This window comes from Mustelus asterias, chromosome 16, assembly GCF_964213995.1.
Source record: "Mustelus asterias chromosome 16, sMusAst1.hap1.1, whole genome shotgun sequence".
NCBI classification, from domain to species: Eukaryota; Metazoa; Chordata; class Chondrichthyes; order Carcharhiniformes; family Triakidae; genus Mustelus; species Mustelus asterias.
Genome location: NC_135816.1, coordinates 79,685,258 through 79,707,792, shown reverse-complemented (window position 1 = coordinate 79,707,792; position 22,535 = coordinate 79,685,258). Strand labels below are relative to the sequence as shown.

General features: G+C 46.4%; 1 protein-coding gene across 1 annotated transcript in view; it reads left to right on the top strand.

Moving 5' to 3' along the window:
• Window positions 1–22,535, top strand: part of LOC144505534 (hexokinase-1-like) — a 93,814-nt gene that overhangs the window by 27,109 nt on the left and 44,170 nt on the right. Inside the window, exons 2-6 of the mRNA XM_078231661.1 lie at window positions 458–699; window positions 1,622–1,770; window positions 10,369–10,485; window positions 17,576–17,671; window positions 22,423–22,522. Coding sequence (XP_078087787.1) covers window positions 492–699; window positions 1,622–1,770; window positions 10,369–10,485; window positions 17,576–17,671; window positions 22,423–22,522 — 670 coding nt within the window. The 5' untranslated portion in view covers window positions 458–491. The remainder of the gene's footprint in view (window positions 1–457; window positions 700–1,621; window positions 1,771–10,368; window positions 10,486–17,575; window positions 17,672–22,422; window positions 22,523–22,535) is intronic.

Genomic DNA, 22,535 nt, shown 5'->3' with positions numbered 1-22,535 from the left:
TTATGTTGTTTGACGTGCAAGTACCCCTGTGTTGTAGCTTCACCAGGTTGATACCTCATTTTTAGGTATGCCTGGTGTGCTCCTGGCATACCCTCCTGCACTCTTTATTGAAATAGCGTTGGTACTCTGGCTTGGTGGTAATAGTAGAGTGGGGCCATGAGGTTACATGTTATGGTTGAGTACAATTCTGCTGCTGCTAATGGCCCACAGTGCCTCATGGATGCCTGGTCTTTTTGATGCTAGGTCTGTTTGAAGTCCATCCTATTTAGCAGAGTGGCAGTCCCACACAACACAATGGAGGGTATCCTCAATGCGAAGATGGGCAAGGACTGTGTATTTGATTCTGAACTGCTCTATGAAAATGGCTGAGCACACCATTCAGATATAGGAAGCCATTTATGAATCAAATGAGGATACAGTAATACAGTCATACTTGAAACATTTGTTCCTGCTTCAGGTTCGGAGACCCTGACAGTGTGAATGCCATTGTCATGGCAATGAACATGACCTCCCGAGTGGCCGCTCTGAACCCTGAGGTTGAGCAAATCCTCAAACCATTTAAACTGAGCAGAGAAGAGCTAATGTTGGTGATGCGTAGGATGAGGAAGGAGATGGAGATGGGGCTCAGCAGAAAAGGTCAAAAGGAAGCTTCTGTCCGTATGCTACCCACATTTGTACATTATCGACCTGATGGTAAAGGTGGGTAAAAGCAGAAGCATGGAGACTCTGGAAACAATATTAATAAATGATTAACAATATTGATAAATGATTGAAAATAACAATAAATGATTGACTATTGATAAACGATTAAAAATATCAATAAATGATTAACAATTTAATTGGTGGGGACGGGGTGGGGGGCGGGGCAGGGGGCAGGGCAGGGGTGGGGGTGGCAGGGGGGCACAAGTGAGGGGCATGGGGGTCAGTGGGGTTGATGGCGGACCAAGAGGGTGGTCAGGGTCGGTGACAGGATTGGGGTCAGTGAGCGTGATGCGGATCAGTGAGGTTCATTGGGGTCAATGAGGGTGACAGGGTCATTGTAGTATAGAATCATGGAACCATAGAATCATAAAATCCCTACAGCCAGAGGGAGGTCATTCGGCCAATCAAGTCTGCACCAACTCTCCAACAGAGTAGCTTACCCAGGCCCTATCCCCGTAACCCCACACCTTTACCCTGCTCATCCCTACCCTATTCAGGGGTAATTTATCATGGCCAATCCACCTAACCTTTACCTCTTGGGACACCAAAGGGCAATTTAGCATGGCCAGTCCACCTAACCTGCACATCTTTGGATTGTGGGAGGAAACCGGAGCACCTGGAGGAAACCCACGCAGACACGGGAAGAATATGCAAACTCCACACAGACAGTCACCCAAGGCTGGAATCGAACCCAGGTCCCTGGTGCTGTGAGGCAGCAGCGCTGACCAATGTGCCACCATGCTGCCTAGGGTCAGTGAGGGAATTGGGGGTCAGTTAGGGTAATGGGGGTCAGTGAGGGTGTTCCTGTCATGTGATTTTTGAGCTGGATGTTGACCATGGATGCACTACATATATTTTGGTTGGTGAGGATTCAGCGACCAGGTTGCTGTTGATTTAATATTTGACCTTTGATCACCAGAGAAAGGCAGCTTCCTGGCCTTGGATCTTGGTGGCACAAATTTCCGTGTCTTGCTGGTGAGGTTTTGCCCCCAGACTGAAGGTGGAATGAAGCATGTTAATCAGAGCTACAGCATCCCTCAGGAAGTGATGCAGGGGAGAGGAAAGCAGGTAAAGTCACACATAAAGATCTTTACATTAAAACCCTGATCAACTATATCCAATTATATCCAACAGGGAACAATTTATTGAACCAGCAATTTATTAAGAACATGATGAACTTATGAATGAGGAGCAAAGAGTAGCCCATTCCCAGGAATCAGCTAGTGAACCTTCTTGGAGTTGCTTCAATGCAAGTATGTACCTTAAGTAAGGAGACCATCTCACCCATAATCTGTGCCATTGGAGTAAGACTTCTCTAATTTATACTCCTTCCCTCTTGCAATAAAGGCCAACATTCCATTTGCTTTTTTAATTACTTGCTGCATCTTCATGCAAAATTGTCGTGATTCATGTACAAGGATGCACAGATTCCTCTGTCCTACAGCATTCTGCAGTCTCTCTCTGCATTTAAATAATACACTACTTTTCCATTCTCCCTGATGAAATGGACAAGTTCACACTTCCCACCTTATACACCATTTACACCATTTCCTTTACAGACACTTTGTATCCTCCTCACAACTTACTTTTCTATCTATCTTTGTATTGTAAGAAGTCCCACCAACGCCAGGTTAATGTCCAACAGGTTTCTTTGGAATCACGAGGTTTCGGAGCGCTGCTCCTTCATCAGGTGAGTGCAGTGCTCCGAAACCTCATGATTCCAAATAAACCTGCAGGACTTTAAGCTGGTGTTGTGAGACTTCTTACTGTGCCCACCCAATGCCGGCATCTCCACAGCATATTTTTGTATCATCAGCAATTTGGCGACAATACAGTCTTTCCCTTCATCCAAGTCTTCAATATATAGCATAAATAGTTGAGATCTCAGTTAGCTTGTCAACCTTAAAATGACCTATTTATCCTGAATTTGTTTTGCTGTTGGTTAGCCAGTTTGTTAAGGACATGGTTGATGCTAAATGCCGAGTTGTGCAAATCCCAGAAGGGCAACTTGAAACAATGACACTCACCTTTGTGTTTGCAATTTGTATAGTAGGTGGAGAGGCTTTGGAAATCCAGAAATGATATCCCCGACTACTTGTGATAATTTTATATTAAGGTAAATGTTTTTTTAAGAAATACAAGAAAACAATATGGAATTATACTTAATACAACAACAATTGCTTTATACAGTATCAGTGGTTTAAAATAGTTCCATAATGATTTAACAATTTTCAGAGCTAAACTGGTCCATATCTGTTCTGCAGCTCCTTATACATTTTGAAGTCTATAAATGTCCAATAGTTGTTTTCACACAGTGTCTTTAATGTTCTCTTGGGGCATCCTCTGAGGCTGTCAGCAGCTGGCTTTTCAACTCTGGCTTCATTCACATTTGTTGCTGGGAGTTTGATTGACAATCTCTGCTGTCTGCTGAGATCTAAAATATTGGCCTTCAAAGAACAAAGAAAAGTACAGCACAGGAACAGGCCCTTCGGCCCTCCAAGCCTGCACCAAACTTCATAAGTTTCAGTGTCACCTTAAATACATTCCTTCCCTTTGATCTCTCCATTGGCTCACTCAGTCTTTTTAGAGCTGCTCTCTCCCAGAATTGATTAATTGAATCTCTTTAGTTTTTCAGAATTTTAAAGAAAAGTAGACTCAAACTGTCAATACTTTACCCGTGACACTTTGCTTTCACACTTTGCATATTTTCTCCTTTGAATGGGAAGAGACCTAAATGGTGAGTCTAATGGTGTTATCGCTAGACTGTTAATCCTGAAATTCAGCTAATATTCTGGGGATGCACGGCAGATGGTGGAATTTGAATTCAATAAAAAGTATCTGGAAATAAGTATCTACGGATGACCATGAAACCATTGTCGATTGTCAAGAAAAACCCATCTGGTTAACTAATGTCCTTTAGGGAAGGAAATCTCTCATCCTTACCTGGTCTGGCCTACATGTGACTCCAGATCCACAGCAATGTGGTTGACTCCCAACTGTCCTTTGAAATGGCTAAGCAAGCTACTCAGTTCAAGGGCAACTCGGATGGGCAATAAATGCTGGCCAGCCAGCGATGCCCAAGTCCCACAAATGAATTAAAAAATGAAAAAAGATTTGTGGTTTACCGATTCACTGGGACCTGTCTAGAATCGAAGGAATTTTGGAAGATTACAATCGATGCTTCCACTAACTCTGTAGCCACTTCTTTAAGGCTGGGGGGAGTGTGGGTAATCAGGTCCAGGGGACCTCCTTAGTTTTCCTCTTCCTTTTCTTCTAGTGATCATGATTGTATCATGTTTTCCCCAATCTTTTGCCTCTTTTTTGGGATGCTTGGTTTTCTTGGGATGCTTTTAGTGCCTTTATTGTGCAGACAGATGCATGGTAGCACAGTGGTTAGCACTGCTGTTTCACAGCTCCAGGGACCTGGGTTCGATTCCTGGCTCGGATCACTGTCTGTGTGGAGTTTGCATGTTCTCCCTGTGTCTGCATGGGTTTCCTCCGGGTGCTCCGGTTTCCTCCCACACTCCAAAGATGTGCGGGTTAGGTTGTTTGGCTATGCTAAATTGACCCTAGTGTCAGGGGATTAGCAGGGTAAATGTGTGGAGTTACGGGAATAGGGCCTGGGTGGGATTGTGGTTGGTACAGACTTGATGGGCCGAATGGCTTCCTTCTGTGCTGTAGGAATTCTATGAAAATATTTGTTCAAAGTCTCTGCCATTTGCACATTTGCCATTACTAATTCCCCAGTCTCACTCTCTTCAGGACTGAAGCTCACTCTTGCTGCTCTTTTCCTTTTCATGGTTGTGGTTGTGGAGGATTGCTTCTCTGAGTGGAGGCCTGTGACTAGTGGTGTGCCGCAGGGATCGGTGTTGGGTCCATTGTTGTTTGTCATCTATATCAATGATCTGGATGATAATGTGGTCAATTGGATCAGCAAGTTTGCTGATGATACAAAGATTGGAGGTGTAGTGGACAGTGAGGAAGCTTTTCAAAGCTTGCAGAGGGATTTGGACCAACTAGAAAAATGGGCTGAAAAATGGCAAATGGAATTTAACGCAGACAAGTGTGAGATATTGCACTTTGGAAGGACAAATCAAAGTAGAACGTACAGGGTAAATGGTAGGACTCTGAAGAGTGCAGTTGAACAGAGGGATCTGGGAATACAGGTACAGAATTCCCTAAAAGTGACGTCACAGGTGGATAGGGTCGTAAAGAGTGCCTTTGGTACATTGGCCTTTATAAATCGGAGTATCGAGTATAAAAGTTGGAGTGTTATGGTAAGGTTATACAAGGCATTGGTGAGGCCGAATTTGGAGTATTGTGTACAGTTTTGGTCACCTAGTTACAGGAAGGATGTAAATAAGATTGAAAGAGTGCAGAGAACGTTCACAAGGATGTTGCCGGGACTTGAGAAGCTGAGTTACAGAGAGAGATTGAATAGGTTGGGACTTTATTCCCTGGAGCGTAGAAGATTGAGGGGAGATTTGATAGAGGTGTATAAGATTTTGATGGGTATAGATAGAGTGAATGCGAGCAGGCTTTTTCCGCTGAGGCTAGGGGAGAAAAAAACCAGAGGGCATGGGTTAAGGGTGAAAGGAGAAAAGTTTAAAGGGAATATTAGGGGGGGCTTCTTCACGCAGAGAGTGGTGGGAGTGTGGAATGAGCTGCCGGATAAAGTGGTAAATGCGGGGTCACTTTTAACATTTAAGAAAAACTTGGACGGGTTCATGGATGAGAGGGGTGTGGAGGGATATGGTCCAAGTGCAGGTCAGTGGGACTAGGCATAAAATGGTTCGGCACAGACAAGAAGGGCCAAAAGGCCTGTTTCTGAGCTGTAATTTTCTATGGTTCTATGGTTCTATATACTTGCAGACACTTTTTCTGTCTGTTCTTGTATTTCTTGCTAGCTTTCCCTCTTTTTTGGTCCTTTGCTGGTTTCTAGAAATTTTTCAATCTTCTGCCCTACCACTACTCTTTATAGCACCATACATATATTTTCTTTCAATTTGATACTATCCTTAACTTCCTTAGTTAGCTGCGGGTGGTGTATCCTTCTCATAGTGTCTTTCTTTCTCAATGGAATACATCTTTGCTGAGAGTAATAGCTGAAAATGCTTATCCACTTCAGCCAACTCTGTCTCCATACAATTGTCTTTATTTATGTCGAATGCACTAGTTATGTATCCACATTTTTCACTCTCAAATTGAATGTGAAATTTTATCATGTTATGATCACGCTTTTAGGAGGATTTTTTATTATGAATAGACTGGTGTTCACTGAATTCCATAATATATTTTTCTCAGAAACTGTCTTGAATGCCTTTGCCAATTTGATTTGTCCCATCAATGTGAATATTAAATTCATGATGTGGAGATGCCGGCGTTGAACTGGGGTAAACACAGTAAGAAGTCTCACAACACCAGGTTAAAGTCCAACAGGTTTATTTGGTAGCACTAGCCACTAGCTTTCGGAGCGCTGCCCCTTCATCAGGTAAGCAATGATGAAGGGGCAGCGCTCCGAAAGCTAGTGGCTTGTGCTACCAAATAAACCTGTTGGACTTTAACCTGGTGTTGTGAGACTTCTTACAATATTAAATTCAACAGCGATTAATACAGTGCCTTTTTTGCAAGCCTCGCAAACCAATTAGCACCCCCCCACCTCCACCACCACCACCACGCACGCTCCCTCGCTCACACAGTGCAGCCACTTTTCGGAGGCCTATAAACCACAGTTGTATGCAACGTCTTCCCTTTGCTTCTTTTTTTTACCTCCACCCTAAACTGATTCTACATCCAGATCATCTGAACCAACATCATTTCTCACAAACATACTGATCAAATATGTTATTTACAGAGCCACTCCACCTCCGCTTTTTAACCTCCTGTCTTTCCAAAATATCAAATACCTCTGAATATTTAGGTCCCCATCTTGGTCACATTGCAACCACTTATCCATAATGGCTATCATCTCATACTCACATGACCACTTATCCATAATGGCTATCATATCATACTCACTGGATGGCACGGTGGCACAGTGGTTAGCACTGCTGCTTCACAGTGCCAGGGACCTGTGTCCGATTCCCGGCTCAGGTCACTGTGGAGTTTGCACGTTCTCCTCGTGTCTGCGGGTTTCCGCCGGGTGCTCCGGTTTCCTCCCACATTCTGAAAGGCGGGCTGGTTAGGTGCATTGACCCAAACAGGTGCCAGACTGTGGCGACCAGGGAAATTTCACAGTAACTTCATTGCAGTGTTAATGTAAGCTTAATTGTGACTAATAAATAAACTTTATTTATTTCTATTTGTGCTATCAATCCATCATTTTGTTAAGGTTGCTGTGAGCATTCAGACAAAGGGCCTTAATACTGTATTTTTACCATTTTGACCAACTCTGACCTTATTTGTTGACACAGTAAGAGTTTTAACAACACCAGGTTAAAGTCCAACAGGTTTATTTGGTAGCAAATGCCATTAGCTTTCGGAGCGCTGCTCCTTCGTCATATGGAGTGGATATCTGCTCTCAGACAGGGCACAGAGACACAAAATCAAGTTACAGAATACTGATTAGAATGCGAATCTCTACAGCCAACCAGGTCTTAAAGATACAGACAATGTGAGTGGAGGGAGCATTAAGCACAGATTAAAGAGATGTGTATTGTCTCCAGACAGGACAGCCAGTGAGATTCTGCAAGTCCAGGAGGCAAGCTGTGGGGGTTACTGATAATGTGACATAAACCCAAGATCCCGGTTTAGGCCGTCCTCATGTGTGCGGAACTTGGCTATCAGTCTCTGCTCAGCGACTCTGCGCTGTCGTGTGTCGTGAAGGCCGCCTTGGAGAACGCTTACCCGAAGATCAAAGGCTGAATGCCCGTGACCGCTGAAGTGCTCCCCCACAGGAAGAGAACAGTCTTGCCTGGTGATTATCGAGTGGTGTTCATTCATCCGTTGTCGTAGCCACATTGGTTGTCGACACCACACAACCCTGCCACAGCAACCTCTGCAAGACGTGCCGGATCATCGACACGGATGCCATCATCTCATGCTAGAACACCATCTACCAGGTACACGGTACCTACTCTTGCAACTCAGCCGATGTTGTTACCTGATACGCTGCAGGAAAGGCTATCCCAAGGCATGGTACATTGGGGAAACCATGCAGACGCTGCGACAACGGATGAATGAACACCGCTCGACTTTCACCAGACAAGACTGTTCTCTTCCTGTTGGGGAGCACTTCAGCGGTCACGGGCATTCAGCCTCTGATCTTCAGGTAAGTGTTCTCCAAGGCGGCCTTCACGACACACGACAGCGCAGAGTCACTGAGCAACAACTGATAGCCAAGTTCCGCACACATGAGGACGGCCTAAACCGGGATCTTGGGTTTATGTCACACTATCAAAATGGACTATTATTTAAATGGTAAAAAATTGCAGCATGCTGCTGTGCAGAGGGACCTGGGTGTCCTTGGGCAGGAATCTCAAGGAGTTGGTTTGCAGGTGCAGCAGGTAACTAAGAAGGCAAATGGAATTTTGTCCTTCATTGCTAGAGGGATGGAGTTTAAAAACAGCGAGATTATGTTGCAGCTGTATAAGGTGCTGGTGAGGCTGCACCTGGAATACTGTGTACAGTTTTGGTCTCCTTACTTGAGAAAGGATATATTGGCACTGGAGGGGGTGCAGAGGAGATTCACTAGGTTGATTCCGGAGTTGAGAGGATTGGCTTATGAGGAGAGACTGAGTAGACTGGGGCTATACTCATTGGAATTCAGAAGAATGAGGGGAGATCTTATAGAAACATAGAAGATTATGAAGGGAATAGATAAGATAGAGGCAGGGAAGTTGTTTCCACTGGCGGGTGAAACTAGAACTAGGGGGCATAGCCTCAAAATAAGGGGAAGCAGATTTAGAACTGAGTTGAGGAGGAACTTCTTCACCCAAAGGATTGTGAATCTGTGGAATTCCCTGCCCAGTGAAGCAGTTGAGGCTACCTCATTGAATGTTTTTAAGGCAAGGATAGATAAATTTTTGAACAGTAAAGGAAATTAAGGGTTATGGTGAGCGGGCGGGTAAGGGGAGCTGAGTCCACAAAAAGATCAGCCATGATCTTATTGAACGGCGGAGCAGGCTCAAGGGGCCAGATGGCCTACTCCTGCTCCTGGTTGTTATGTTCTTATGACAATCATTGTAATATTTTCTGTTGGTGATATTCTTGTCATAATTTTTAAACTGTTGGGGATGGGTGAGTGGTGGGAGTGGTAATTAAAGCCGGGGTGACTGCATGATTCTAAGCTGTGGGTTTGATATGGTAATAAGCCTAGAAATACATCAAACTGATGTTTAAGTAAGGTAAGTTAGAAGGATGTTTACAGAACAGGAATAGATTTGAATGGGTTGCTCTGATTCATCTTGATATACAAGATGTGAAAGAAAGGTGTGATAGGTAAAGTGTGGATAGAGTGAGCTTACTCTTACTTTAGTAGAATTTAAAAGAAAGTCATTCAATTCTGAGAGACAGCAGTTCTAAAGAGACTGGGTGAGACAATGGAGAGATCGATGGTTAAGAACATATTTAAGAAGATGTTGAAGCGTATGGGGTGGCTGTTTTGGATTTCAACAGGCAGCAGTAATAGCTGGTCAAACTCCCAGCAAGCAGTGTCAACAAAGTCAGATCTGAAAGGTCAGCTGTTGTTAACCTCAGAGGGCCCCTGAAGAGAAATTAAAGGTATCTTGTGGTTAAAAAGTGCTGGAATTTTATAGATTTTAAAATCTATAAGGAGTTACCGAACAGATACAAGGAAGGTTAACTCTGAAGGTAGTTAAATGAAGATAGTTTTGAACTGTTTTAACGTGCGAAGGCAGTGTTGTGATCAAGTGTAATTGTATTTTTTCTATTTCTTAATAAACATTTATTTTACTTTAACTTTATCACAAGTAGTCGGGGACATCATTTCTGGATTTCCAAACCTCCCCTCATCCTACACAAATGAAAAATAAATAAATATGTGGGAATATGTGGGCGGCACGGTAGCACAGTGGTTAGCACTGCTGCTTCACAGCTCCAGGGTCCCAGGTTCGATTCCCGGCTCGGGTCACTGTCTGTGTGGAGTTTGCACATTCTCCTCGTGTCTGCGTGGGTTTCCTCCGGGTGCTCTGGTTTCCTCCCACAGTCCAAAGATGTGCGGGTTAGGTTGATTGGCCAGGTTAAAAATTGCCCCTTAGAAGTCCAGAGATGCGTAGGTTAGAGGGATTAGCGGGTAAAATATGTGGGGGTAGGGCCTGGGTGGGATTGTGGTCGGTGCAGAGTTGATGGGCTGAATGGCCTCCTTCTGCACTGTAGGGTTTCTATGATTTCTATGAGTTGTATCAAGTTTCCCATTTGGGATTTGAACAGTTTGGCATTTACCATCAGCCACGCCCTTAACACTAAAACCAGACACAGTATTCTACTGACAGGAGCTGGTGGGGGAAGGGGGGGGTGGGGGAGTGGGGTTTGGTTGGGGGGGGGGGTCGCTGGTGAGCTGTGTGTCTGCATTTGTCTCTTTAATCAGGGTCATTCGCCAATCACCAATCTGAATGTTATTTGTCCAGCTTCATGTTGAGGTGATTTGCTTTATTTGATACTTCAGTGTGGGTTCTGGGAGAGGCCCTAATCTTTGCTCTTTTATAGCTCTTTGATCACATTGTGGACTGTGTTGCCAAGTTTCTGTCAAATCAGAAAATCACAGAACGCCTTCCTCTGGGATTCACCTTCTCCTTCCCTTGTAAACAGATCAGCCTGGACCAGGTGAGAACCCAGCTGGGATATTACTGCCTTGCTCCCGTTGCATCTCAGTCTCAGAGCACAATTCAACCGGCATCAATTTATATTATGAATTTTATACTTGTGATAATTGTAATGATTGGTGACCCGACCACCAGGTTAACAACAATTTTTGTACAGAGTGCTTCAATATACATCTTCTTCAATCAGCTCTAGGATTGATTCCAATGGTGAAAATCCCTGCTCAGCCCGGGATTCGCACGCTCCCTCCCCATTGGGCAATCAGGTCACATGACCCTCCAGACACTTGCTCTCCTAAAGGGGCTCGCTACCACATCCCTCTCCCTTTAAGTCCAACATTAACAAAAATAAATATTTTTAACATAGTTCATCAGACACTCAGTCTGTCAATGAATTTTTGCTTTCTCAGGTGTAGCTCAGATTGGTGTGATTCAGCAGCAGTGGTAGATTGAGTTGGACTTTGAGGCCGACTCTTTTCTTGTCCAGGTACATCACTTTCCATTATTTCCTGGGTTTCACTGAGATCAACACTTGTTGATCTCACAACTGCAACAGTTAGGGCCACCCAGGCCCTATCCCCATAAGCCCATGTATTTACTCTAGCTAGTCTGTCTGACAATTTAGCATGGCCAATCCAGCTAACCCACACATCTTTGGAGTGTGGGAGGAAACCGGAGCACCCGGAGGAAACCCACGCAGACACGGGGAGAATGTGTAAACTCCACACAGACAGTGAGCTGAGGCCGGAATTGAACCCGGGTCCCTGGTGCTGTGAGGCAGCAATGCTAACCACTGTGCCACCGTGTCGCCCTGTCCAGACCTTTATCTGTTGTGCCATTGCAGGCAATGTATCAAAAATGTTTAGGGCCATTACAATCTCTTGAGGTACTGGAGGGGGTAGTGTACTTTCTGGAAATGGGAGATGACTTAGGGTGTCTGCATGGGCTCTGGCCGCTAATATCAATGCCCATCATTGTATTTCAGCAGATGCAATTGGGGGATTAGATTTGTCTTCCTTAAAAAGCCCTAACAGAGGTTGGTTATGACAGTGAAATGTCTCTCACAGACACCACTGAATTCTTTTATTCCTGCAAATCACGGCTAAACCTTCCTTTTCAATTTGAGAATACCTTTTTTCTGGATTTGAAAGAGTTCTGGATACGTATCCAATGGGTCTCTCTGACCCATAGAACACAACGATGTTGTGCCGAGCTTTATCTGAAACCCAGATCAAGCTATCCCACTCCCTATCATCCTGGTGTGCTCCATGTGCCTATCCAATAACCGCTTAAATGTTCCTAAAGTGTCTGACTCCACTATCACTGCAGGCAGTCCATTCCACACCCCAACCACTCTCTGCGTAAAGAACCTACCTCTGATATCCTTCCTATGTCTCCCACCACGAACCCTATAGTTATGCCCCCTTGTAATAGCTCCATCCACCCGAGGAAATAGTCTTTGAACGTTCACTCTATCTATCCCCTTCATCATTTTATAAACCTCTATTAAGTCTCCCCTCAGCCTCCTCCGCCCCCTCCGCTCCAGAGAGAACAGCCCTAGCTTCCTCAACCTTTCCTCATAAGACCTACCCTCCAAACCAGGCAGCATCCTGGTAAATCTCCTCTGCACTCTTTCCAGCGCTTCCACATCCTTCTTATAGTGAGGTGACCAGAACTGCACACAATATTCCAAATGTGGTCTCACCAAGGTCCTGTTCAGTTGCAGCATAACCCCACAGCTCTTAAACTCCAACCCCCTGTTAAGAAAAGCTAACACACTATAGGCCTTCTTCACAGCTCTATCCACTTGACTGGCAACCTTTAGAGATCGGTGGATATGGACCCCAAGATCTCTCTGTTCCTCCACAGTCTTCAGAACCCTACCTTTGACCCTGTAATCCACATTTAAATTAGTCCTACCAAAATGAATCACCTCATATTTATCAGGGTTAAACTCCATTTGCCATTTTTCAGCCCAGCTTTGCATCCTATCTATGTCTCTTTGCAGCCTACAACAGCCCTCCACCTCATCCACTACTCCACCAATCTTGGTGTCATCAGCAAATTTACTGATCCACCATCCACCATTTGGGGTAGCACAGCTCACATCACACACAGGGATGTATCACAAGTAAGAACCAACTTTTGAGTGGGGTTAAAATATTATCTTATTATCAAAATGTACTAATGGGCATGATGATTGAAGTGCTTGTTTGACTTGGTTGAAAGGCTCCTTTTGTGGTTTTCCAGCACCACCTCTCTCATTTCTTCAATAGTCCATGCAAAGATGCCAGCAATGTTGATAGATTTGGGAGGAACTGCCCTTAGTCATTGACTTGCCCAAGGAAGGGCTTGGGTTGTGAGATATTCCTAAGGGCCAGTGCTTCTTTGATGGCTCTCACTTTGTCCTCCAAAGGATGTAACCCCTGTGCATCCACTCTATAACCCAGATCATCCACCTCATTTGCTTGGAAGGTACCTTTTCAAATCTCTTCAAGGCTTTGTCCAGATTGGCTAACTGTTCTTCCTCGGTGGATCCTGTTATCAGAACATTGTATAGATCACAGACAACTCTGGATAAATCCTGCAACAAATGCTCCATTGTACATTGAAAAATGGCATGACAAGACCCCAAATGGTAGACGTGTACCATCACCCTTGATGGTGATGTACTCCCTCAATGTGTTGATCAGCTCCAATTGTTGGTAAGCGTGGCTCATGTCTAGCTTGATATACATTAGACCCCCTCCAGCCAAGTTTGCGTACAGATCCTCTATCTTGGGAAGCTTTGCAGCCTAGATAACCATCAACTTGTGACAGGTGGCACAGTGGTCAGCACTGCTGCCTCACAGCACCAGGGACTCAGGTCGATTCCCAGCTTGGGTCACTGTCTGTGCGGAGTCTGCAAGTTCTCCCTGTGTCTACGTAGGTTTCCCCTGGGTGCTCCGGTTTCCTCCCACAGTCCGAAAGATATGCAGGTTAGGTGCATTGGCCGTGTTAAATTCTCCCTCAGTGTACCTGAACAGGCGCCGGAGTGTGGTGACTATGGGATTTTCACAGTAACTTCATTGCAGTGTTAATGTAAGCCTACTTGTGACACGAATAAATAAATTTAAACTTAAACTTGTGGTCTCTGCATATACAGATGGTCTTCTCTGGTTTAACTACAGTGATGTCCACTCTGAGAATTGCAAGGGCTTCATGATGCCCAAGTCTTCTGAATGTTTCAGCTCTGTCTCAACCTTTTCAAATAATGAGTCGGACACAGGTCTCACCCTGTTAAATCTTGGCGTAGTTTCGGGATCAACATGGATTCATCTTTAAATATTTGATCACCCCCAACTCTTCTTCAATTACTTCTTGGCAACTTCTGAGGACTTCCTGCAGGCCCTTCTCATTTATTTTAAAACTTTCTAGCCAGTTTAAATTGATCTCCTAAAGCCAGTCACATCCCATCTAACTTGGTCCTTAGCCCAATACCACAATTGACAGTAACTGAGCACTAACTTTACGATAGTGACATTTAAAGGGTGTCTTGACAAATACATGAAGAGGATGGGAATAGAGGGATACAGTCTCCAGGGCCTGTTCCTGTGCTGTAATTGTATTTGTTCTTTGAGCAGACTGCTTTCTGTAGCTTTTAGGAGTTGATTGTCTTTCCTACAATTTGAATAGCTTCACCAGATTATGTGGCTCGTGTGGCTGCCTCAGGGTTTGAACCCCTCCTTGGAGTATGTTTGTTCCCCACTGACTATAGCGAATGTTCCCCGTGCACACCTCCATCTTCAGTGGACAGCCATTCACCAATTGCACCAATGTAATTGGGGCTAACCCCTCTGTAATTCATTAACAAAATATTTGGTTCACCTTCTGGACGACTCTCCATGTTATATACTGAAACTGGATACTTACCTTGCTTGTACTGGATAAGCCCTGCTTGCTTCTGCATTTGTGCCTTATGTAGCCTCTTCTCCAGAATGTGAAGCATTCTGCTTCTCTGAATCAGCACTTCTCTTAGGAGTGACTCCCCCCGCATTGGTAGTTGTCTACATTATTCCTAGACTGTTGACTTTATTTCCTCTACTTTTGAATTCTTCTGGTGTCAACACTTCTCTCTTTACTTAAACCAGCACCCTCGCTCTTGGCACCACCGCTGTTAGCAGCTTCCCACCATACCTGGTGGTTCTTGCTGATCTGCACACTCTACGGCTCTAAGACACCCTTCTCTGCACTTTCCACTGCTAGGGCCACTTCCAGTGCCTTTTTGAAAGTTACTTCTGACTCTGCCAGTTTACATCGCATATCAAACGATTCCTCAACATGCCATTCAATGCTGAACCAAACTCGCAGTACTTCGCTATTTGTCCTAACCTTGCTACAAAGGTCACAATGGTCTCTCCTTGGGCTTTCCCCATTGAATTAAATTTGTACCTTTGCAATGCTACTGAGGGTTTAAGATGGTATTGCCCTTTTACTAGTTCCAAAAGCTCTGCAAAAGTTTTGGTATCAGGAGCATCTAGGGATGTTAAACTTCTGACCAAATTATGGGTGGAACTTTTCCAAATAATTTTGAAGGGGGCGATCTTACGACCTCATCTCGCCCAACTTTCAGTGAGGTGAGGTGGTAAGATCAGGCAGGAGGCAAAAGATCAGAAACGTGTCTGGGTTTTCACCTCCCCAATCATACTGGCGGAATCGGCTGAATGAAGCTGATTTAATTATTAATTACATGGTTATTTGACACTGGGAGATTGGGTCGCTTGCCCAATGGCACCCCTGGAGCTCAGCAACCAGCTTCTCTGGTGAACTCAGGCTCCACCATCTCACCTCCTCTTGCTGGCGAGAATCACACGTTTTTGTTTGCACTAAGTGCTGTAAGATTGCATTTTCAAACTTGCCCTAAAAACAGGTCTGAAACCTGTTTTCCTGCCCGTTTGGCACTTAGGGCGAGGTGATTGTTGCCAGCAGGGCGTGGGTTGGATCCTCAGCTTGCCGGTGAAACTGGCTGCTGAGATCTGCGCAGGAGTCCCACTCTCCTGCCGCCCAGCCACCCTCCCTATGTTCTATATATATGGATGATATTGGAATAGTGTAGATTAGATGGGCTTTAGATTGGTTTCACTGGTCGGCGCAACATCGAGGGCCGAAGGGCCTGTACTGCGCTGTAATGTTCTATGTTCTCCCCCCATGGACTTGGAGGACACCCCCTCATGCACATTGGGAATGCTGTCCCACAGACATCACGACCCCCCCAACTGTTAATTGCCCCCCTGGCAGAGTTCCCCCTTCCCCTTCCTGCCAATAACCTCCACCCCCCCCCCCCCCACAGAGATCCCTCTTCCGTCCCACCCCTGAAGAGCTCCCTGCATGTCACACCCCTCTCGTGGCTCTGTTCCCTCTAGCTCCTCCACTCTGGCTTTGCACCTACTTTGGCTCCACTCTCTTGGCACTGCTCCAGCACAGTTAGTACAGGGGGCAGTGCCCAGGGTACCAGGTGAGCCCCATGGGCACTGCTTGGCCCCGCCTCCGACAACTCTGGGGGGGCTTCAATGGCCCCCCATCACCGCAGCATAGCCATCACGTCTGATCTGTGTTGGTGGTGACCATATGTGATTCTCGTCGGGGAGAACATTGGCTGGTGAGATGATACAGGTAAGGGAGCCTGGACGATAGTGTCCAGGACTCGTTAATGACATAGAAATATAGAAAATAGGTGCAGGAGTAGGCCATTCGGCCCTTTGAGCCTGCACCACCATTCAATATGATCATGGCTGATCATGCACTTTCAGTATCCCACTCCCACTTTCTCTCCATATCCCTTGATTCCTTTAGCCACAAGGGCCACGTCCAGCTCCCTCTTGAACATATCTAACGAACTGGCTCCAACAGCTTTCTGTGGTAGAGAATTCCACAGGTTCACAACTCTTTGAGTGAAGAAGTTCTTCCTCATCTCAGTCCTGGTTGACTTACCCCTTATTCTCAGACTGTGACCCCTAGTTCTGGACTTCCCCAACATCGGGAATATTCTTCCCACATCTAGTCTCTCCAGGATTTTATATGTTTCTATGAGATTCCCTCTCATTCTTCTAAATTCCAGTGAGTACAAGCCCAGCTGATCCAGTCTCTCTTCGCGTGTCAGTCCTGCCAGTCCAGGAATCAGTCTAGTAATGACATGCAAAGCATATCATTAATATTTAAATCGCAAAGCCGATTTCACTGGCAAAACAGTGCTGGTAAGATTGGGGGAGTGAGAAATCGGGCACGAACCTGATTTTTCGCCTTCTGCCTGATCTTAACCACCTGGCCTTGCAAGTATTACATATTATATCCAGTCTTCAAAATTTACATCAAATGGCTCTAACATGCCAATGATAGGCATGTTGCTGATTTCCTCTTTGCACGTTGGACCATTTCAAACCAGAAATCATCATAGAAATCATAGAAACCCTACAGTGCAGAAGGAGGCCATTCGGCCCATCGAGTCTGCACCGACCACAATCCCACCCAGGCCCTACCCCCACATATTTTACCCACTAATCCCACTAACCTACGCATCACAGGGGCAATTTTTAATCTGGCCAATCAACCTAACCCGCACATCTTTGGACTGTGGGAGGAAACCGGAGCACCCGGAGGAAACCCACGCAGACACGAGGAGACTGCGCAAACTCCACACAGACAGTGACCCGAGCCGGGAATCGAACCCGGGACCCTGGAGCTGTGAAGCAGCAGTGCTAACCACTGTGCTACCGTGCCGCCCAGGTCTCCTTTGCACTTTCTACTCTGGTTTCAGGTACTTCCATTTTCCTTGTTGCCAATGTAATAATCATAATGAATGGTGACCACCTTGTTAACAACAACAACAGCTATTAACTAACTCAAACTATGTACAGAATGCTTCAATATGTGTCTTCAGCATGCAGCTCTGGGAACAATTCTGACAGTAAAAACCCTGGGATTTGTGTGCTCCCATCTGATTGCATAATTGCGTCACATGACCCTGAGGGGACTCATCACAACAATATTGAACAGCATTGAGTCACCAGATTGATAAATACCCCGTTCACCAATCCCAGCTCTATTCTGCCCTGCAGGCGATCCTGTTAAACTGGACCAAGGGATTCAGTGTTCCAGACTGTGTCGGAAAGGATGTGGTACAGCTCCTGAGAGAAGCTATTCAGCGCCGACAGGTAATGACTTCCACCCAGATGCTTCTGTGACAGACCCAAACTGACTGACCCATTACCCTGGCAATGGACTGACCTGGTTCTCAGGTAACCAACTGACCCGTTTCCCTGGTAACCAACTGACCCGTTTCCCTGGTAACCAACTTCCTAAACTCTTACGTCTCCGGATTATTCCAGGGCGACGTGGGTGATCTTTGTGGAGTCTCACAGTCAGCTGACTGACTCTTCATTCAGGCAGGCAAGAACATTGCTTCATTTCAGGACAGACCAGCTCAGCCAGGCTGAGGGGGTCAGAGGCTTCGCTGCAATTGCCGGGTTCTCCTCACACCCAAGGTGCCATCGATTGCACCCATAGGGGGTTCAAGGTGCCGGCCAGCAATTTAGATAGTTAGTGAACACAAGACCCAAATTGTCCAGATCTGTGCAAAGTACCCGGGCTGCTGCACCTGCCTCAGAATAGGAAATCAATGTCAACTGAAGTGCAGATCCCGGGAGCCGGAAGGCGGGGAAGAGGAGGCTGTAATCAAGAACCTTCACAGGGATAGGGACACCAGGAAGGCCCTGATTCCACACTTTCATGGCTAGGCTGGCATGGTCTGTCCTCTCAGAGTCCATGGGCATCACCCCAGTCTCAAACATGTCACACTGAGCCCATTGCCTGAGTGATAAAGATCGATATGCCAGACATCTCACCACAGCCATTAATGAGGTTGACACCAATCGAGCACACAGGACACTGATGATTTCTGAGAAATAAATTATTTATGGTGAGAAGCAAAACACAAAACAAAGCGAAACATCCAGTTAGGTCACCAACAGGCACCGCCTGGTGACATGGTCGGGTACTCCTCAGTCTATGTGGCCTCAGAGGATGGCACGGTACCTGGCAGAGAGGTAGAGGAGCTGCTGCCCTCGTCCAGGATGCCATACAAGGAGGCCCCAGAGACGACAACCAGCTCATCCATTTTTCTGAGGTGAGTACTCATCTCCCTGATTTGATTTGATTTGACTTATTATTGTTACAAAGAGTCATAGAGGTTTACAGCATGGAAACAGGCCCTTCGGCCCAACTTGTCCATGCGCCCTTTTTTTTTAAAACCCCTAAGCTAGTCCCAATTGCCCGCATTTGGCCCATATCCCTCTATACCCATCGTACCCATGTAACTATCTAAACGCTTTTTAAAAGACAAAATTGTACCCACCTCTACTACTACCTCTGGCAGCTTGTTCCAGACACTCACCACACTCTGCGTGAAAAAATTTCCCCTCTGGACCCTTTTGTATCTCTCCCCTCTCACCTTAAACCTATGCCCTCTAGTTTTAGACTCCCCTACCTTTGGGAAAAGATATTATCTAGCTGATCTATTCCCCTCATTATTTTATAGACCTCTATAAGATCACCCCTCAGCCTTCTACACTCCTGAGAAAAAAGTCCCAGTCTATCCAGCCTCTCCTTATAATTCAAACCATCAAGTCGAGGTAGCATCCTAGTAAATCTTTTCTGCACTCTTTCTAGTTTAATAATATCCTTTCTATAATAGGGTGACCAGAACTGTACACAGTAGTCCAAGTGTGGCCTTACCAATGACTTGTACAACTTCAACAAGACATCCCAACTCCTGTTCTGACCAATGAAACCAAGCATGCCGAATGCCTTCTTCACCACTCTGTCCACCTGTGACTCTACTTTCAAGGAGCTATGAACCTGTACCCGTAGATCGAAGTACTGTTTCTTGCGAGCTATACAGACAAAGCATACCGTTCACAGAGAAGGAAAGGAGAGAGTGCAGAATGGATACCGAATGGATATAGAGGTTGATACCGGAGATGAGGGGTTTGGATTATGAGGAGAGGCTGAGGAGATTGGGTTTGTACTCGTTGGAGTTTAGAAGGATGAGGGGGGATCTTATGGAGACTTATAAGATAATGTGGGGGCTGGATAGGGTGGAGGCGGAGAGATTCTTTCCACTTAGTAAGGAAGTTAAAACTAGAGGACACAGCCTCAAAATAAAGGGGGGTCGGTTTAAGACAGAGTTGAGGAGGAACTTCTTCTCCCAGAGGGTGGTGAATCTCTGGAATTCTCTGCCCACTGAGGTGGTGGAGGCTACCTCGCTGAATATGTTTAAAGCGCGGATGGATGGATTCCTGATCGGTAAGGGAATTAAGGGTTATGGGGATCAGGCGGGTAAGTGGTACTGATCCACGTCAGATCAGCCATGATCTTATTGAATGGCGGGGCAGGCTCGAGGGGCTAGATGGCCTACTCCTGCTCCTATTTCTTATGTTCTTATGTTCTTATGAATGTAGTGTTACAGTCATAGCTAAGGTGTAGAGAAAGATCAACTTAATGCAAGGAAAGTCCATTCAAAAGTCTGACAGCAGCAGGGAAGAAGCTGTTTTTGAGTCGGTTGGTATGTGATCTCAGACTTTTGTATCTTTTTCCCGACGGAAGAAGGTGGAAGACAGAGTGTCCAGGGTGCGTGGGGTCCTTAATTACGCTGGCTGCTTTGCGACGCAGTGAGAAGTGTAGACAGAGCTTACCAATGCCCTGCCTCAGACAAAGAAACCAATGTCGACTAAAGTGCAGATCCTGGGAAATCCCGGGAGCAGAAGGCGAGGAAGAGGAGGCTGTAATCAAGAAGGCATAATCATAAGGCAATGACTCTGCTTACCAATGAAGGATGTGCACCCATCGGAGAGACTGAATGCCACATCCTGCAGCCACACCTCCTGAAGACGGTGCCTGCGTGAGGGCTTGCAGGTCCGCCCACAACCTCAGGAGCCCCTCATCGTGTCCCTGGAGCTGCCTCTTCATCAGCATCACCACCGGATGAGGCTATGCACTCTGAGCCCAGGATTATCGCAGAGCTAATACTTAGCCAGGCCTCCTCCATGGCAGAGACTATGGTACGCAGACCCTCAAGGATCTCTGGCACATCTCCCTCCGCATCCCACTGGACATCCAGCATTTGCTGCCTTATAGAAACCCTACAGTGCAGAAGGAGGCCATTCGGCCCATCGAGTCTGCACCGACCACAATCCCACCCAGGCCCTACCCCCACATATTTTACCCGCTAATCCCTCTAACCTTCACATCCCAGGACTCTAAGGGGCAATTTTTCAACCTGGCCAATCAACCTAACCCGCACATCTTTGGACTGTGGGAGGAAACCGGAGCACCCGGAGGAAACCCACGCCGACACGAGGAGAATGTGCAAACTCCACACAGACAGTGACCCGAGCTGGGAATCGAATTATGGACGACTGGGAATCGAATTATGGACGACTCCAGAGGGCTCAGCATTGTCCTCCGAATGCCGGCTCCCTGGTCACTCCCAGCACCCACTATCTCCACCAACAAGCGTGATGTGCCATCACTGCTAAGCTCTACCAACTGAGCCAACATGTTAATGCCCATCAAGGTGCCAGTATCTGCATTCGTGCTGGATGCTGGGAGAGGGTGTGCCACCTGTACATGTTGTGATTGTGTCAATGGCTGACTCTGGTTGACGGCTAATCTGAAGCAATTGGACAGAAACATCACTCTTATCAAGTTTCCACACATGCTGCCCAGTGCGATTGCTCTCAGTTATAGTAAAGTGGCTCAGTGACTGAGTTTGTTCTAATGGATGAAAAGCCCATTCATCACTTTCACCTTCATCCTGACATGATTCAGCCCACTGGGCTCTCAGCTTCCTCCGAGACTCCAGCCCCTCCATGACCTGAGGACTCCCTTCCGCTTGTTCTCAAGCTTCAGGACTCCCAGCTCATGGCTGCTGAAGATCACCAGGTTAGTCGCCCCACCACCAGTGGCTGCTCACTCACGATTGTTATGGTTTTGTTTCTCCTGAATGTAAGTGCAGAGTTTCATTGAGAACTGAACCCTTTCCCTCCAGCACCATCCCATACTGTACCTCAATTCCAATCACCCCAAGCGACTAGAGGACATTCCCACCCCTTGGATGGACCCAGGCCTCAGGTATTTGTGTCCAGCCTTGAGATGCATGGGCAGATATGTGCCAAAGACTGAATGAAACCCACACACTTGATTCCTGCTATTGATGAGCACCTCCCTCAGTCCACAATCAGAACTCACCAGTGCTGAGCACAGAAATCCATTGATGTCCCACTGACCTCAGCGCCACCTCTGTCCAGGGCTTCTTGGTGCGACGTGGTGGCCTCCCTTCCATTCCTGGGCCTCATGAGGCCTCTCCTGGCTATCACCAACTCCACCAGGGCTTACAGATATTCACCGGAGAAACTGTCAGCTGGAGATCCCCTCCTGCCTGCTGTACCTTCCAGTAGATAGCAGTCTGAATCCTCCGGTTTCTTCAGCAGCCTTAGTGCATCACCTTTAAACTTCACAGCAGATTGTCATTAGACACGACACCTACCGCACACGTGCTCTCGCCAACCCCGTTCACCCAACACGGCCATAATTCACATTGGCTGCCACTTAAGTAGCAATTCAGTGTATCATGGGTGGGACTGGGAAACACAGATGCTTCCGATTCAGTCCACCCAGTGTGCATGGTGTACACAAAATTCTACCCCAGGTAACGGACTGACCCGCTCCCCAGGTAACGGACTGACCCGCTCCCCAGGTAACGGACTGACCCGCTCCCCAGGTAACGGACTGACCCCCTTCCCAGGTAACGGACTGACCCGCTCCCCAGGTAACGGACTGACCCGCTCCCCAGGTAATTGTTTCCGGAGTGAATGGTTGATTTGTTTCCTGTGTAATGGTTTTTCAGGAGCTTGACCTGGAAGTAGTTGCTCTTGCAAATGATACTGTTGGAACAATGATGTCAGCTGCCTTCCAGGACCCGAAGTGTGAAATTGGTCTCATTGTGGGTGAGTCTTTGTT